We start from the raw sequence: 19662 nt of genomic DNA, 5'->3' as shown, positions 1-19662 counted from the left end.
TTTGTTTTGCAGCTGAGGCTGTGTTACTTTTTTTCTGAGAAATTTGCATGTTATCGGCATATGCTGCCATCAGAATTTCGGCCTCAAGCGCTGTGAAATACATTGACCTTCTTTCCCTCCGTCTCCATGGTGACTCGCTTAATCTGTGCTCCGCTTATCAGGGCTTTATGTATCCTCGTCCGCGCGCTTCACTTGGGGTTAAAGCAACTCCGCGTTGATTGAACTAATTGTTATCAGCCTTTCTGAAACCGAATATTCCGAGTTGGACAGTTCGGGGTTACTCAACCCTGCGTATCATTTTTAACTCTGAGTTTTCTAAACCGGCTTCCTGAAACAGGGCCCTGTTGAATTAAGGCAGTGTTTTCAGGTAAGAATGGATCTAAAACGATACTAACAAGGGCTACGCAGCAAAGTATATTTTACTATTCAAATTAAAAAGATTCATTGCTTTACTGTAGAAATATCTTTTTGCCAACAGCCATAATTGTAGAATCAATATTATATTTTATTAAATATATGTGTTGTAGGATAGGCTTAATCACTGATGACATATTTCCTTTTCGTTCCCAGGACATAAAATGCTACTGTTTATTACACACAAGGCGTGCTTGGGTGTAAAGCAGTGATGCGTGTGTCATGGCAATAGTGACAGGGGTTTCACTCCTAACTTGTATTTCAAATCAAACCACAACCTTTCTGTAAACCTAACTGAAATGAAAATTAAACTGTAAGTGAAAGAGGACACAAACCACAGCTTCTGGTCATGATTGATTGATTTGTATTAGAAACAGAGGCTTCAGCTTTATTATAGCCAAACACGTTTTATAACCATCAGTTGCAAACTTACAGTGATTTACAAACCAGCTATTGACCAAACAGTAAGCAGCAATAATAATGACTGTTGTAATACACTGTTAACTAAAGTTAGCGATTCATTTTTATTAACAGTGGCATTATAAAGTGTTAAGAAGTCTTTTTGCATTTAGGAAAATCTGCTGCGTTAACACACAAACATAAAAATGGATCAGAATCATTATTGCAAATCTGCACAGTGGATCAACGTGGCATACAAGAATATTTGAAGAAGCAGTTAATGGTAAACACGGAGTACTTATCTTTTATTTATTGGCATTTTTCTTTAGAATGCATGAGACTGATTTATTCCAGCTTTTATTAAGAAATGATAAACTATGTATTTAATTAAACATTTGGGATTTAGGAGGTGTTGCAATGCTTTACCAACCGTGGCTCTTATTGTAGTGGTTTACACATTTGCCTACCAAACAAAAGATCTCTAGTTATTTTGCCTGGAAGGAGATGGAAGTTTTTTTGTGGTTGCATGAGGAAGGGCATGTGGCATAAAACTCTGCCAAATCAAACATGTGGAGCTACCTAATGTGGCAATCCAGCCAGATGAGCAAATTGCAATACTTGCAACTCCAATTGATGGTTTTAAACTGTAAACTGATGTCATGAGAATGCAGACAGCTCAGAAAAGATGAGCTGACTGCTTCAACCAGTTTAACTGGTTCCTGTTGAATTTGTTTTCCTCAGGTTTATCTGCTCAGTATTAGCTACTCAAGCTTGTTGCAATACACTGTTTGTTAACTAATTCATGCACCTGTTAATTTAACTAGAAATAATTCATTGCATCTTCCTTCAAAAATCAATCTGCTGTCAATTGATTTTGCCTCTGCGGTTGAGAACAGTGCTATTTTTTTTAGTTCAAGAACTCATTTCAACTTGTTTACATTTAAGTAATTGGACACCAACAACCTGCTTAATCAGAATAAACCTTGATTACTCTGCGCAGTTGTCTGGACCTTCTTTTACACTCCGTTGTTGTTATACTCCCAAAAATATTTGCTCACTAGAAATGCAAGATGGCAAAGTGTAGATCACTTAGTTAAAGGTATATTGGCAGAAAATAATGAAAGAGTTGTCAGTGATTTGCTTTAAAGACAACAGGATACCCAGAAAAAGAATAATGTAGCAGAAACATTGTTTCTTTTTTCTTTTATTATCTCTAACACGGCGAGCTTCAACAGCTCAGTCTCTTGTCGCGTGAAAAAGTCCCCATCTTTGGTCTCCACTGTTGGAACGTTCCAGTTTTTCTTTCCATCCATTCACTATTTCAAAATAATCCTCTTCAGAAAATTCCTGCAGGGAAAAGATACAGGTGTGTTGGATGGCACACTAAAGGAGGAATTTAGCTTTCTGTCGTAACACAATTATGAAGGTGCAATCTTTGACACACTGTGTGGTTGTGGTTGTGCATTCCCACCTTAATGAATTCATCTTTAATGACCTCTGCTCTCTGCAGCTCTGTCTTAATCACTTCGATGAACTGGGCTGTGCGGTCTTCGGCTCGAACTTTGCTGAAACCAGCCTCCTGAATGAACTGTAGATGGGGAGGCAGAGGAGGGATTAAGCAGTGTGGGGACAGCACCATCAACTGATGGACTGCAGTAGTACATACATACAAAGTCTATTCTCTGGACATAATGTTGGAAAATTTGGCTGCTTCTATATTCTTCTAAACACATTTACTCATAAGTGGATCAGTGCACTGCTTATACTGTTAAACAGGATTTTGAATTGCAAAAACAGAAAATATAATCTACATATCAGAAAAGAGTCCAAAGTTTTAAACTACTAGCATTTTTATACACGAGTATTTTTACCTTGCCATACTCTGAAGGCGTATACAGGACATAGCCTCTTTGTTTCACATAGGCCTCGAATGCTGGGGTCCAGGGCTTCTTCCCACAGCAATAGTCACTGATAAGCAACTGTCCGCCTGGCTTTAACCATGACTGGATATCAACAAGAACAAGATGTCTGTTACATTTAGTGCTGTATCATTTTTTCTCTACAAATTACAAGAAAAGTTGGGAAATTCATGAAATGAAACCATTTAGACTTAAAGAGATGCACACATGGAAGCGTTTGAAGAGGGCTAGTTTATCATCTATGTGCAGAATTGTGTCTCTGCTGTAGATCACATCAAATGAATCTTCTGGAAATGTCCTTTTTGTAGCATCGGCAACCTCAAACCGCACCTGAGGAACAGTAAATACCATTAAAGATTTGGAAATAAATCATTAGTCCAGCCATTAACTTTGGTGTTGTAATCAACAGAATAACATACGTACTGATGGAACATTCTCTGCTTTTGCCCTCTCTATTGCAATGTCCACCATGTTGTCTGACAGATCCAAGCCGAGCACTTCCACTCCAAATGCCTGAAAAATCACATAATAATTGCCACAGTTATAGCTTTTACAATAATGATAAGTGCCCTAAAATCAACATTGTAAGTGTGGCCTGTGACTTGGTTGCTCTTACCTTTGCCATGTAGAAGTCTCCTCCACCAATGCCACAACCAACATCCAGAACCTTCTGTCCTGGCTTCAGGTTCAGCAGGTCCACAAACTCCTGTTAGCACAAAAATGTTGTCTTTGATTCAGCCTGGCTTTGAGGCCAACTTTGTAAAGGTTATTTTGGCTACAAACTTTTATTTCATAGTTACTGAGGCCACTACGGTGTACATATTAGGACAGGGGTGTCCAACTCCAGGCCTCAAGGGCCGGTGTCCTGCAGGTTTTAGATATCACCTTGGGTCAACACACCTGAATCAAATGATTAGTTCATTACCAGGCCTCTGGAAAACTTCAAGACATGTTGAGAAGGTATTTTAGCCATTTAAATCAGCTGTGTTGGATCAAGGACACATCTAAAACCTTGGACACCCCTGTTTTAGGACATCTGCAGGTCTCAGGAAAAACGTCCTCAGACATGAGCTCAAAACAGCCTCTGGCATCAGACTAAAATGTCAAAAAAAATGGCATCAGATGACATAGACCTTCGTGGCCCACCCTATCCCAGAATTCATTACGATTTTAAGGTTGAAGAAACGTTTTGGAAAAAATGGTGACCGGTTTAAGCAAAGCAGTCCAGAAATAAACCTTTAATAGTAAGTGCTGAGTTTTATCAAATGTTCAGCAGAGAAGAATCCTAAAAAGCCGAACTGAGCTAACTTTTGGCCAACTTAATGCGGCACAGGTCCTGCGTGCTTTGGTTGGTTGGTTAGTTGGCTAGTTAGTTTTCTGCTGAAGCTGCGTCTGTTTGCCAGTGTGAAGCCAAATGTACTTAAATGTTTTGGGAAAAAACGAGCAGACGGTTCACTTTTTGAGGTAAGTGTGTTCTCCAGGACCAAACATGTGACCCGTGAACTGTGGTAAGGAAACAGACTGATGTAACCAGAATGTGCTGAAGTCATATTTACATAAGCTCTCATCCTGTAAATTGCACGTTCATAAACTTAAAGTGTGTGTTATAGTATTCTATATAAGAAGTCATGTATCTGTATCATCTTTCTCCTGTTAGATGCTCCCTTTTATTTATAATAAAATATCAATAATTTAAGACGTATTTGTACCTTCAAAATGAAATAAGACTAGTCTTGTGAGCTACACTAGCAAACTAGTTTACTAACTAAAGTTAAGATAACTGTTAGCTAAAGGAACTCGGCCCATGGCTGTGGTGTTCTCAGCTCATACGCAGATGAAACATCACAATTTTCTGCAATAAAAGTAAAATAAATTACATAAAATAAAGATTTTCTCTATTTCAGTCATTCACCGCGGCTCTAGCTGATATCGTTGCGGTTGCTAGACAACAGGAGAAGTGCATCTTAGGCTAGATCTTTCAATTTAACAGCCGTTCGCTTCCAGTCTTTGCTACCAAAAAGGGTCTGAATAAAATTGCCAGTGCATTTAATGCAAATTCTGCACCAGACTAAAATGTTAGACGCTCAGAAGTCTGAATACTTACAGAAGCATGCAGTTTTCTGTGTTATTTTCTGTAATTGTGTTTATAACTCAAAATCATATTTTTGCATTTTACTTGTTAAATTTCCTTCCAAGACGCACTTATCATTTGCATCCAGCCATATTATTTGGGATTTGCCTACCTTGGTGGTGCTAGGCCCTCCTGTGCTGACGTAACCAGCCCCAAACATCTTCTCATAGCGCAGGATGCCACGTTTGGTGTACTGCTGGTTGTCCAGGAATTGCTGGAAGGTTTTGAATCCATTCTGGCTGTTCGAGGAGCGAGTGACCTTCTCTAGCAACCAGCAGATTTGATTTGGATTGTTTTTCATCTGTAAGTGTTGGATGGATGAGAAGGTGACAGAGATAAGTAGTAGTAAAATGGGTTAACTACATGTCCACACACCAGCATCAGAAACTGCCATGTGCTTTTTTCAATCCTAATATGACTCAAATGTCTCTACCTCAACGTAGGTTTGAACTCTCCGTTTCAAGACAATGTCGAAACCAAATGTTTGGCCCTCTTTTGGCTCCGTCACTTGCACTGTTGTAGTCATGTGGCTATATTGTGCCTCAGTACGGTAGCAGGTGGGGTTGAAATCCATCTTACTGTCACCTTGGTAGAAAATTATGAATGAAAACAAACTAATCTCCATGGAGCATAGAAAGTGAGCAGTTAAAAGAAGGTGTACAAACATCTAATTAAATCTTTTTGAAATATACAGGCAGAGGACTTCATACAATCTTTCTTAAGTTACCTTCATTTAGCATAAAGGTTTAAACATTGAATTTAATTCTGCATCTGTACCTGACCGGTGGTTGCAGGACTCTCTGAAAAACAGAAAGCCTCCAGGCTTCAGCCAGGTAAGCATTTTTTGCATAACCGAATTCAGCTCCTCGTCACTCAAATACATCAGTAGCCAGTTGGAGAAGATAAAATCAATGCTGAGGAAAAAAAAGCATCATTCTTTTATCACAGTAACCAACAGTATTTTCAGTATATAACAAATAAAGCTGTGTGTGTCGTCTCTCTGCCTTTCGAAACTGGCTCCTTTCAGAGTTACTACTTCCACTTGTACACCTATGATGTGTGCTGGAAACGGTGACCTTTTAACTTATGTTTCATTTTGGGGAAGTGGACAAAGTTGTGGTGAATGTGTATTGTGGCCATAATACTTCTGCCTTTTCTATGCACTGGGATTCATGATAGCATACGCTACAGTTAAGGCAGTTTCTACTAAATGCTCCTCCTAAGATGCCTTTGGCTTGGAAACTGCAGACTCTCCCCTCTAGACTATTTGATCTGTGGGCCATAGCTGACAAAAGGGGTGATTCTTCGCTCTCTGCATGTTTAAGGTCCCATAGGGACACTACAGATGTGCACGTGCAAGCCCTCAAAGAGAAAGCTAGAAGCAGGATGTAGGAAGATAGATTTCATGGAAAAAATGTGTCATTTCATTTCACTTAAAAGGGCAAATGTCAGCTTTATCGTTTCCAAGGTAAGCCTCTGCTGAAGCCACTTCTGCGTATGTTAAATATACTCATTTTCTGACAGTTTATCCAGATGTTCTTGAGATAATTCAGAATCAGGCCAGTAGACCAGCTGACTCACAGTAGTGCCATTCATCGAACCACGCCATTAGTGAGGTTAAATATTAACGACGATATCTTAACACACACCTGTTTTGGGGAACATCCATCTTTGTGACATCAGCTTGGAGGAAGGTACCATTGCTATGGTGGCCATTTTTCTGCCTGTTCTTCTCTATAAACCTTTCCATGAAGTCCACAGCAGTCACATGGGCTGCCTTGGTCAGCAGGTGCTTGGTGTAACGACTGGATGCAAACATAAGAATATAAAATGACTTTTGCTACATATATTCATCGAGTGCTCCTCAGTCATAAATCTTTATACTAAATGAAGTCTGAACCCCAAAAAGTTGATTCTGTTCATCTGGACACTGCAGGTTTCCCCAACCTTGTAAACAGTACATTCGTATAATGACTGGAACTAGCCTACTGAATGAACAATGATCTGTGAGTTCAGTTTCTCCATCATTAATATGCCATTTTAAACATTTATTAAATATTACAGTACTCCATTAGCTTATACTTCTTCTACTAAATCCCTGTCTTTTAAAGCACTGACTTTCTTGTCTTCTTGTACTGTTTTCCCAGAATTCTAAGTCTATTGCAGCTGTGTGCTCACCCAATTCCTGCTCCCAGCTCCAGCACTTTGCATCCCTCCAGGCTAGGCAGCATGGAGAGGATCTCTGGCAGCTCATGCTGAGTCAGTTCTTTGGCACGAGAATCCAGCATCATCTCCTCCACTGTAGCAGCCTTAGAGTGCTCCTTCCAAAACTCTGTCATATTGCTACGAACTATCATAAGAGAACACACAGGGTTGGCAAGAAGCTAGATATGTGTGTAAGTGGGTGTGTGCGTATGGACACTAATAATGATGGCAATGCAGTTACAATTTATGAATGTGCAATTAAGATTTAATTCCCATGGGATGATGTGTCAAAGTTCAAGGGTACCTGTCTGTGAATCATCTATCAAGTATATGACAAAAGTGATCATCAGGTTAATCATGTTACTTCTAAGTTATTTAAGATGTAAATTATTTTTTAAATTTATTTTTAAAGAGAAAAAAACAATCTGAGTTCATTTAACTCACTCAAATGTGAGCTTTTGGAAAGTTTGACAAATGTTCATATAAAGGGCTCTACCCCTTAGGCTAAAAATTCTTCTGAGATAAACTCCCACAAACACTGTGGCCACACAGATTAACCATTAATCTAACCTGATTAAGCAATCCCAAAACACTCATTTGCCACATAGACAGAATATTAAACCAGAATCAGTTTCATATTACACTCGTTCGCTGTCACAGTTTGCAAAGTTTGGTTTTGTTTGCTTTTGTTAATATGACATGCTGTTATTTCCACAACAGGTTTTAGCTGCCTTTTGTCAAAAGACAGATTATACTACAGTTGTTCCACAACGCCCCTCCACCCACCTGAAATCCCCCATTCATTCTTTAATTTTACAGAGATCCAAGAAAACCATGCACAGTAATGTGCACAAGCATATAAGACAGTAAACATCAGGCTACCGCTTTCACTCACAAATTTCCCCATGTGCTTTACACCAGAGACACACACATCCACAGGCTAAATGACGCCAACGCGGCAAAGTGGAATCTAAGATTCCAGTGACGAGGTGATAACAGGGTGAGAGACAATCTTCGTGGTCCTTTTTTGAGGGATAACTGCAGGTTAAAAGAAAATCATTTGACAGCTTTGTTCAAATCACCATCACATTCCAGCACAGAGCTCACAGTAGGATTACTTCCACCAGTTGAGTGAACAATTACAACATAATAACACAGCAGCTCAAACAAAATCCAAACTTTGGTGTAATCAGCTCCCTCTGGCTTAAATCAACTTTTCAAGAAAGTTTCACAGTAGTAAATGAATAAATAAATAAATAAATAAACAAAATGAATACATTTGATCTGCTCGTACCTTTGTCCATTGTGGTTTTTGGTTGATTATTGTAAAATTAATCTATGAAGTGAGAAATCAGTCTGATGATTAACGATCGATCTCCTATATAACAGAAAGCAGATGTCACTTCGTGTGTGGGCTCTTTAAATAACGGGACGAGCGTGGCGCGTGGAGGAGGTGGTCGCCAGGTAGGAAACTGGCCATTAGGATGCGCCCAATACGAGGGCATGGGAGGGGAGCACACACACACACGAATCACCATGTGGGAACAAGGGTCTGCAGAGAACATAGAACGGATTTGCATTGACACTGGGCATAATGCAAAGCCTACGTGCACAACACACCACAGACGTCCAGAAAAATCCCTGGGAGACATGTCGGCCACAGATAGTAAGTTGACAGAATGCACTCACATCTTTTTGCACGATCGTTGCCTCGTGTATTTCCCCGCGGCAGTCTGCCTCACCGGCTCCCGGCTCGTCGCGTCTCGGTTGTGCTGACACGTGGAAAATGTCTGGCGGCACGCGCAACATTGTGCAAGATTGCCTCATACTGTTAAGGTGGAAAGCGTAAGGTTATGAAATGCGCCAGGAGTGTAAGTAGCCCACAGTTTTCACAAGGCTTTATGAAAACTGTAATTAACAGTTAATTGCTAATATCTAATTTTCGCCCTCTTTATAAAGAAAGCATTAGCAGCCAGTGGGGTCCCAGGCTGTGAGCTATGAGAAGTTAGTGAATAACATATATTACTTAAGTATGCAATTAAAAATGTATGAGAAATTAGTAGAATTAATAAGTAAAATAAAACAATTAATTTGTCATTAATAATAATAAGTTAATAAACCATTAAACGATGATAAACAATTCAAAAAGCCTGCAGAGAGTGTGTAACTGAACATTAAGTAGGCCTAAGTTGTTTTAAACCAGACTGAATCGTACAAAGAGATCAGACTCTTTTATTTTGTTTTACTTTACTAAATGCCATAGACCAAAATCTCTGAGGAATGTATTCAGCTCCTTTCTGAATCTTTGCCGCAAATAATTAAGGCAGTTCTGAAGCCAAAACAGCATCCAGCAAAGTACTAGAAAGTACCAGTAGGCCTACTGCACCAGATGATCTCTCCTGTAATCTAGTGCAGCTCTTTCAAATGTTCCTAGAATCAGATCCAAGTATGCTAAAGGTGCTTTCAGGTACTGTGGTTCTGTTCTTTGGAACAAACTACTTTTACATCTGTGTGTACGTTCAAACAGGCACACAGGCCATTACACTTAATAGCTGTGCATATTTTTATTGTTTTATTTTGTTTTCACTGCCTTAAGGCATAGTAAATGTGCAGTGATTTTTTATGCTTTTACTTTCTGTTTTAAGCACATTTAATTTACATATACCGTAATCAAATGTCCTATATAAGTAAAATTGGTATTGCCATTCTACCTTATAAAATGTCCAGTGTGTGTATTTATTGACTGTTAAAATCATAATCACTTCTGGGTAATCTTGCCTTTTGCTATCATAAATGACCTAATCCTCCTGCATCTTTATAGCTTAAGGCATTAAGGCAAGGGAAAGTTGCTTGGCAATGTCTTAGTCAATCTTCAACAGTATATTAAGCTTATTATGTTTTAACTAGTAGCTACATCTATCAGATCTAATAATACAAAGTAATTTCATCCTTAAAATACTATAACTGAGGATAAGTGAGTAGCGTTAAATAGAGCTACAGAAGTTAAAGACAAGTTCCTCAAAATTGTATTTAGAGGTGCTCTACGTGCAATTTAAAATCAGTGGATGAACGTTTATGGCAATAAGAAACAAAAGAGATCAAGCCACAACCATCAGCACACACGAGACTGTGAAATACAGCAAATGGCTTCTATGCTACTGTAAACCAATTAGTGCTCCTTTCTTGCTGCTCTTCTTTGTTTTCTGTGACAGCGTTTGCCTTCTGCTCCTCTCAAGCAGTAAAGGAACAGCAGATTCTCACACAGAGTGCACCTACATTATAACATGAATAAACACTCTAAAACACATTGTGTTTTGAACTGTGTACAAGCTGCACTTTGCTTTCTCACCTTCACTTTCACTTTCACTCTGCTCTATTTATAAAAACAAGAAGGTTTACTCAAACCACCAAAGCACAGAGTAGAGAATCATGGATTAGGCTACAAACTGCATACAGCAAACGTGACTTTGCTCTCTGTTACCTAAAGGATATAATTAAATAATATTTGCAAATGAATTCAATCTGACATTTAAGTTTCCATCCTTTAATGTCCTCTGTTTTGCTGCTGAGATGTAACAGAGCCTCAGCTGTGACATTTCCACATAGATCATGCTGTTTCGGGTGGAGACCGCGCTTCAGTCTACTATCAGTCTGCTGTCATCTTTACATTGGTGAGTGTTCTCAGGTCGTGCACTTTGTGTGAACTACAGTATGCGAGATGCTGGCGTTTATCATACTGACAATATGACACATTCCAGTTGTTAGTCAGTTCGTTGCAGTGTGGCTCGGTGATGTCCTGTAGTCTTTGATGCTTTTCACCATGTTGCTGTTGGTTGTAAATGTTTAACATTTGTTGTATTTCTCCCGTGGGTTTCTTATAAGTCAAGTTGTTTCTTGCCTGGTTGTGAAAACTTTAATTGTGCAGTTTGTTTTCTTTAATGTTTTTTTTTTTTTTTAGCAAGTTTAGCAAACCTGGTCAACTTCAAGAAATACAGACAATTTTAGAAAGACAACAACAGAACAAACAAGTGGACATGAATAATATCTATTTTCACTTGTATTCATAAAATGAGCACTGAAAGTTGTCTTAACTTATTCACGTACAGCATATCTGTACACGACGGTAGACCTATTGATAGATTAGTGAAAATGACAGTGGTGCTGAAACACATGCAGCATGAGTGTGTGAATCATTTTGTGCTTCTGAAAGTGTGCTTGTGTGTGCTGCTTGACTTTTTGCACAGTTCCAACATAACAGCATTCAAAGTTCACTTTAGCCACCCTGAGCTGGATCACATGAGCGGACAGCAAGGCTTTTCTGAGAATTTCAGGTACCAATGGAGGTTGGGAAAAACCCTAACCACAGTCGTTTATATTCAGCGTACTGTAGGCGTTTAAGTTGAAGTTCAATGTACTGTAATTCAGTTAATGGTAGAATACAGACCAAAGACAGGTGTCCCCAAGTAATCAATACATAACTTAGCTTTGTGCGCATAAAAAAACTTGAACCGGTGAGCCTATTGTAAAAATATATGAAGGTGAACTGCCATAAATGGATTTTAAATTCAGTTCATGTTAACCTCAGTTGATTTCTTAGTTGTAAGTCTCCTTTAGTAAGAGCTTAGTGTGGAGACTTTAGTTTATTTTTAAAATAGAAGGACGGAGTAATTGAGAGTAAAATTGAAAACAGAAGGCGAATTCATGTTGCAGATTGAATGAGATTAAACAGGAAATGGATGTGAAGACTGAATAAAACAGGTGATGACATCATGTGAGCATTAAATGATGACGTGACATCTTCTAACGTGGTTGCAGTATTCTAGAGCTGGAGTAGCAGGAAAAGGAGGACAGACTTTATTATGCTGATCGTGTTTAACAAAGACAAATTCAGTACAAAATGAGCAAACTCTACTAATTATAGAAGCGCAGTTCCAAAAGTCCGAATGTCCTGCAGCGAAACGCCTGTAAATGATTGCTGAGAGTGAAAATATTGACACGGCTGATATGAATGACTAATCTCCCGTACTTTCCTGCAACTTTAGAAGCAAATACATTCAGAGCTGTTGTTGTTGTTTGCGGTCTAATTTTCACTGCTGGCCTGTGCTGGTTAGTTGTCCAGGTGTGAGGACAAAACAAGTATGAGTTCAACAGAGGTATTATTTCCGAAACTAAACATAATGTGGGTGTGAGCTTATCTTAACAAAGTCAGTGATGTAAGTAATTTTGCCACTTGTTTCGATTTATAGCAGTTAGAGACGCATATAAACTACAAATACTCTTTCTGCCCCCGACTAATTGCCAGCTGTGCTGACGTCCTCCAAAGCTGTGTGTTTGGTTTTGTTTGTTAGTCAGCTGATTTATATGCGTTACCTGGCTTTAGTCTCCTCATGCAGAAGCTTTTCTTGTTTGGTCTGTTGCTCATTTGGTCCTGAGTGAATCCAAGATGAACGTGCTTAAATCACAAGGTGTCTGATTCGAGACTTATAGATCACAGGTACATAAATTACTCATGGAATTCTTAAAACCTCCTCAAGAAGTCATTAGGAATGATGGCATAAGTACAAATCAAAGAATATCTTTAAATATTCATCCCCTGGTTGTAGCCCCGGGCCAGCTGACAGACATCTAGTGAACTGTGCGGTTAAAAAAAAAAAAAACAGAAAAAGAGGAAGTGGAAGTCTTAAAATTAATCTGACGCCATCATCTCTTCCGTTTATATGAAAAGACTGTGTTCAAAGAAACTTGTTTTCACCAGTGGATAATAAGAGAAACAATATGATGAGGAAAATGTCACACAATGACAGCAGCATTAAAAAGAAACAGTACAATCCCAGTACAATTATAGGGTAAATCGTTAGCATTTTATATTTATACATATATATTATATTCAACAAAAGAACAGGCCAATAAAAAGTACATTTGATGCATATTTGCAGTTTGTTATTTAGATATTCAGTCACTTCAGCAGTGAAAAAAAGGTCATGGTGGTTACAACTGACTGAAAGTGTTTACTTTGTTAAAATCTAACTGTATAAAACATCGACGTCAGAAACGTAGAGAATTTTAAGATGTCTTTTTTCTGTTGTTTTTAGCAACTAAAATAGAGGCGTTCGCAAAAAATGATACTGATGATTAAAACCTAGGGCGAATTTAAACTACAAAGGATGATATCTTTCATAGTTTTAGGTTCATACTGTTAATTGCAGCATAATAAAACACCAGAACACATTCACCTTTATCCACTAGGTGTCAGTAAATGTCCACAAGAAAACAAGAGTCCTGCTACACTAAAGCAATGAATAAATATATACAAAAACATGTGCTATCTTCTTCTGTCTTCAAGAAAATATCATGTTGCTGAAACAGAAAGCATCAAAACTCAAAGCTAAAGAGAGTTAAAAAAAATATTTGTACTAACAAAACAGGACATCATAAATCACATTATAATATTAGAGCTTTTACACCTTCACTGGCTGATGCCAGACAACAGGGAGTTGTGGCCAGACTACTTTGACAGAAAGGCAACAGTAACTTAAATAACCACTTGGTAGAACCAACGTATTGCAGAAGAGCATCTGAACACACAACATGCAGAACCAGGAAGCACAAGACCACAACAGGTGCCACTCCCGACATCCATGAGCAAGAGACAGGCTATAATGTCCATGGGCTCACCAAAATTAGACAATAAAAGATTGGGAAAATGTTGCCTGGCCTAGTAAGTCTTGTTTTTACAGCAACAATCAGATGGTACAAACAGAATCGAGTCTAAACAACATGAATGCATGGATCCATGATGCCTTGTGTTAATGGTTCAGGCTGTTGATGGTCGTGTAATGGCCCACTTTGGGCACCTTATTACCAACTTAGTAGCTTATTAACGCCATAACCTACCTGAGTATTGACCACGTCCATCTCTTTGTGACCACAGTGCACCCATCCTCTGATGGCTGCTTCCAGCTGGATAATGCAACATATCACAAAGCTCTGATTTCTTTAACATGACAATAAGTTTACTTTACTCAAATGGGCTCCAAAGTCATCAAATCTCAATCCAATACAGCACTTTTGTTATGTGGTAGAACAGGAGATTTGTATCACACATGTGCCATGAAGATTTAGTGCAGTTCTGATCGTGGAGACACTTTATCGCCTAATAAAGTGTCTCAATATATGTAGTATATGTTCCTTCCACAACAATGTAATATATTGTTACATTGTACAGGGAAAAAATAAAGGAGTGAGTTTTGTCTTTGATGTGTTGTCACTGTTTTCGTCAATTTTATTGAGTCACAAGTTTGTCACGCAGAGTTGAAACTTTAATTTGAATTTCATGTGTGCATGCTTTACACTTGTTTCATGCATACAACTCTGCGATCACCACTTATAAATATTAATGACGCCTTTCATGTGTCATCGTTTGCTTTAAAAGCAGCCTCATCCCCTGGGAGAGAAAACCATCTTCATCCAGCTTCATCTCCACTTTCTTCTAACACAGGAAGACTCTTAGGTGTTGGTGCTGTTGTAAATCAGGTGGAGTAAAAAGAAAACATTTAATTTCATTATTTCGTTATGATCTAAACAAAGACATATCCTATGAGTTAGGCCTTAGGGAGAAAATAAACTAATTGTGCTTCACTTGAACAGGAGTGCAAACGAGGCTCTAGAGAAAAGAAAGCATTTGTTGGAAACCTCGCAAACCACAAAGCAGTCCTTTCCAGTTTATGTGTTCCCATGAGAGAAGGTGAAAGGTGGAATAAAGCATCAGAGCCAAATACTATATGTATTTGTTTATGGATTTTACCAGTGGGAGAGCTTATGTGCGTGCATGCTTATTCCTCATGTATTTCTTCACCCATTCACCCATTATTTTGTCCATATAGTCTTGCTGTTTTCCAGACACAGCTATGCTGACGTTGATTGATCTCTGAGTGAACGCTTTGTGATGTGCATCTTCTTTTACCTCGTTTCTCTTATCTGTCACAGACAAACAGGGAGTCAAAGAATTTGTCAAACATCTTAATGCGCTTCCAATAGGATGTCTTCTCAGTAAAAGGCTGCAGTGGATCATGCTGGCAGAGTTCGCTCAGGATATTGTTTTACTTTCCTCAAAAGTGGAAATGAAAGAACTGATTTTCAGATTCACTTTGAGGACCTCATGTTACCCGTGGAGATCAATGAGGTGTAACAAAGCAGACAGTGTCACCAGCTCCTCACCTTCATCCATATGGGGCTTATTTCTTTTGAAATGGACATTAGGAAAACAACAGATGGATCGTGTCAAAGAATCCTGGCTCTGTGGCAGTATGATGGAGATGCAGCAAGATCACCGAGCTCAACTTTAATTCGTGTGTTTTTATCTGGGGATAAAAGAGTTTCCATGTTACACGTTCTCCTGCTGAGCATTGGGCTTACAGCTGGAGCCTTGATCAGAAACTTATTCACAGCCAGCGTGCAGGGGTTAGAGTTGGGCTGCTTTCACAGGCCCTGCTTACATTTACAAAACGATGCTCAGTCATCACAAACTCTTATAGTCAGACATGCTATCATAAATTTCAAAGTCAGTATTTATGACACATTATTTTCAGCAGTTAAGTTGAGCAGTTAAATTCCAACAAGTTAACAGTATCAGGTAATCTAAAATTAGTTTATAAAAAAATCCCAACCTTAGCAGTCTCACAATACTCTGTCATTAAGCTTTACAGCAATCACTCACATCTATTTGCCAGTGTTTTAATACTTTGGGCATCTAAGTCATTTTGTAAGTTTTTTGCAAATGAGATATAAACTTCCTCAAAAGTCTTGAAATTCTAGTATTTGCTCTCCGGGGTTGGACTTGATGGGCAGGTTGTGCTTTTTAGAAACATAACTATCTGCTGCTCAGCAAAGAAGCCCCGTCTGCTGAAACACAGAAAGGGAATATTCTACTAAAAAAAGATTTTTTTCAAAGATTTATACTTAATTGGCTGTCACAGACTGCCGGGGCCTTGCATTAGCTTCAGTTGAACTTAATAATGCGCTTTGGCACAGAACAAAGACTGTGGATTTTGTTCCTCGTCTGTCATGCTGGGAACAATCAATAACTCATTCAACATACATAACGTATGGGTATGTGAGTATTGTGGTAAGAAAGACCTTTGTGTCTTTTTCCCTCTGTGGGAAACTTTTGTCTGTGTGTTTCTGCTGGTGACATCTGAAATATGAATACTGTGAGGGGTGGCTCAGAGGTCTTGTCAGAGTGTGATGTCTGGAAGCAATTGCAGTGACAGCAAGCGTGGGTTTTTTAGCCAAATAAACTGCAACTTCCCCCAGGAGCCCGGCGTGCTCTGTGAGCATTATCTGATTCATGGAATAAGTCTTCCTGTTGTGGCAAATCCTCACCTTACTAATCTTTTACTGAGAGACTTAAACTATGGTTTGGGGCCATAACCGGAAGATGGTTCTCAAAAGTGAGGAAAAGTGAAGGGGAAATATGAAAAGGTGATATCTGTTTATCTTATAATAACAACAGACTTTCAAAGACCCTTCAATAAAAGTTCCTGAAATTATAAGTATCAAGACATCAAGAATTTCTAACCAGCCTATTCATGAAGGCATGACTGGATATGGTGGGAATTTAAGTTGAGGAAATTATTCTCTGATCAGCAAATGATTGTGAAAACTACCTTTCAATGTCAAATTCTGCACATATACACACTGAACTACACTATAAGAGAAACACTTTAGATTTTTACCATGAAATACTGGGAGCAGGTTTGCCAGAACCCTAAACCCATATTTTATAGTTTTTCACTGTATTTTTTTTACAGTACAATGCTATAAAAAAAATAACAATGCAACATTCTTTTTACAGGAATTTATAAAGTAATGCTACATTTTCTAAAGTGTATATTTAACGAATGTCTACTTCTATGCTATTTTATGGTAATACCCCCCAACACCCCCCCCCCCCCCAAAAGCAAACAGAACAAAACAAAATAAAACAAAACAAAACAAAAAACAACAAAAATAAGAAATTTTAGTGATTTAAAAACAAAAATAGGAAAAGAAAGTTAAGTGAGGAAGTAATGAAGTGTCCTCCCCCTTTTCCAGGAGGCTGGTTTTAGTTTAAATTTAGATTTAGATTTTCTAATTTGTCTCACAGTATCAAAATGGTACTAATTTTACCAGAAAATACTGCAGGAATGAATTACTTGAAATATTTTCAATGTACTACTAAGTAAGACTATGACATCTTAGATCAGTTAGGGGGAAAAGATTCTCTGATCAGAGAAAACAACCTTTTTTTTTTTAATGTCAAAAGAGCCCTAAAACATTTATATTCCTTCACAGCAGGGGGCAGTATACACCTTGATGTTGCAACTGAGTGTAAACTCTGTGGAGAGTAGGCCAACTACCGTTTTATTTAATCTGCTGGCTAATTACAGTAGTTATTTATTACTTCACAAAAATCCCTTTCCAACAGCGATGGTCTAAACCTGTTTGAAGCCGTTTCTCTCCCGTTTTTCTCTGCAGGTCAGATTATTCTGCCAATACCACCTGCTTACACAAACAGACCACTGCACCATTCTTTTGTATTTTTGCCTCTCTAACATGGCTCACCATTTCTTTGACTGGGCAATTCAGGCTGAAATCACGTTTTTGTTGTTGACAATTCTACATGTGGACCATTGTCATCAATATGACAGCAACAGATGTGAAACTTTCTGTTTTGCAGCTCCAGCTTTATATTAAAAGCTGGATTTTAAAGACAAGATAAGCTTTTCGCCCTATGACAGCTGGGATAGGCTCCAGCGCCCCCCGCGACCCTGAAAAGGATAAGCGGAAGCGAATGGATGGATGGAGATTGGTTTCAAGGGCAGCACGGTGGCACGGTGGTTAGCACTGTTGCCGCACAGCAAGAAGGTCCTGAGTTCAATTCCACCATCAGGCCGGGGTCTTTCTGTGTGGAGTTTGCATGTTCTCCCCGTGTTTGCGTGGGTTCTCTCTGGGTACTCCGGCTTCCTCCCACCGTCCAAAGACATGCAGCTTGTGGGGATAGGTTAATTGAATAATCCAAAGTGCCACTAGGTGTGAGTGTGAATGGTTGTCTGTCCCTATGTGTTAGCCCTGCGACAGACTGGCGACCTGTCCAGGGTGTACCCCGCCTTTCACCCTATGACAGCTGGGATAGGCTCCAGCGCCCCCCGCGACCCTGAAAAGGATAAGCGGATGGATGGATGGAGATTGGTTTCACTTATCAAACTTATCAAAAGTCCCATAATGAACAACAGTAATTCTAACGTTCACAGTAATGTTTGCAAGTGTTTCGCGATTACCGTCCAAAGCCAACTAACCCGAACCTGAAGTGTGGATCTATCTGGAATTTGTCAAACAACAGCAGCGACACTGGAATACACTCTCAACAAGCAGCCAAAGTGGATTTTTTGGTTCCTTTTACAGAATTAAATGCATGAAAAGATCTCAATTTGTTGCTTGGACTCAGATGTAAGTTTTGCTTTGAGTACATTAATCTGTTTTCCAATCAATGAGCCTGCAGCTTAGAGTACAAATCGTTAAAAGACTGAACACTAATTATAAAGAACCTGACCCGCTGGATAAAAAGATTTTTACAGAATTAAATACAAAATGATTACACAATGACACATCTGTTGTTATGAGATTTTAGCTGTTTTCCAGTCGCTCTTCACCTTGTCGGTCCTTGACTTTGTTTCCTGTTTTTTCTAGATTTTAATGAGCAGGTGAAAACAAAACATATTTTTATCTGACACAGCCTAGAGGCAAAATGTGCCTTAAGGAACAACAAATTAGATAATTTGAAAATTAAAAAAAAAAAGACTGTGATATTTAAGCATGTCAGGTCAAATTTAGACCACCAGCTCCTAAAGTGTCTAACACCTCCTTGATGTTACTTTTTATAGGCGTATTTGTCAGCACCCTGTGGTTTATTTTCTGTAAGAGGTCACAATGTTTAACATGAACTTGTGCATGACGCTTTAGGGAGCAAAAGTCTCCACAGAAACCAGAGATGACCTTTGCCTGCCGGCTGCCAACAGAACAAATCAGTTTGTGCACAGGAGGGGTTGTGGTGCATCTACAGGCTACGAGCCACACTCTGTCCTTCTCAGATTTTTACCGCTTCCTCTGCAGCGTTACCTGCAAACTTCAACCCCGGAGGGCCTTCCCTTTTCTCTGGCTTGGCTCCAATCTCAGCTTGAACTTGTAGTTATATTTATATTGCATCGCATCATAAATATCAGGCAGCTCCAAACATGCACAAACACCACAATTCTGGATAGGTAATAACCAGCTTTAGGAAATCTCTGTTGCAGGCCAGGGCCACCAGGGCAAAAGTAATTACACAATCTGTTTAGGTGTCATCAGCACATAATTTCTGTGGTCGCTCAAACATGAAGGAGACCTTGAGGTGTGTATGTTTGTTCCTGTGTGTGCTTGTGTTTGTGCTTCTGATCAGGCTTTCCAAGCTGCTGTCAAGGTGTGGAAATGTAATAAAAGATGCAGTTCTTACTATTATTGATTTCAGATGCCCTTTGCAAACCGTCATTCAACAAGAGGCTGAAACTGATGCAAAAA

The 19662-nt window shown here is 39.0% G+C and overlaps 1 protein-coding gene across 3 annotated transcripts; it reads right to left on the bottom strand.

Annotated features, from left to right (window-relative positions):
- Window positions 1-761: 761 nt before the first annotated feature.
- On the bottom strand, window positions 762-8882 carry pmt (phosphoethanolamine methyltransferase). Of its 3 annotated transcripts, none has more exons than XM_026143007.2 (12): window positions 8758-8882; window positions 7042-7213; window positions 6513-6668; window positions 5641-5777; window positions 5297-5448; window positions 4976-5164; window positions 3349-3438; window positions 3156-3245; window positions 2940-3062; window positions 2685-2816; window positions 2285-2401; window positions 762-2160 (listed from the first exon to the last, which is right to left on the bottom strand). In XM_026143007.2, exons 2-12 carry the CDS (start codon window positions 7200-7202, stop codon window positions 2050-2052), a joined length of 1458 nt encoding a protein of 485 aa, XP_025998792.1. In that variant the 5' UTR covers window positions 7203-7213; window positions 8758-8882; the 3' UTR covers window positions 762-2049. The 3 variants fall into 3 exon arrangements, with proteins under 3 accessions (XP_025998792.1, XP_025998784.1, XP_080145394.1); XM_026142999.2 differs by lacking the exon at window positions 8758-8882 and adding an exon at window positions 8363-8506; XM_080289268.1 differs by lacking the exon at window positions 8758-8882 and adding an exon at window positions 7964-8100.
- Between the last annotated feature and the right edge of the window lie 10780 nt (window positions 8883-19662).

The sequence above is a fragment of the Astatotilapia calliptera genome, chromosome 2, assembly GCF_964374335.1.
Source record: "Astatotilapia calliptera chromosome 2, fAstCal68.1, whole genome shotgun sequence".
Taxonomy (NCBI): domain Eukaryota; kingdom Metazoa; phylum Chordata; class Actinopteri; order Cichliformes; family Cichlidae; genus Astatotilapia; species Astatotilapia calliptera.
The sequence above is the reverse complement of the archived record's forward strand: the minus strand, read 5'-3'. Positions and strand labels throughout refer to the sequence as shown.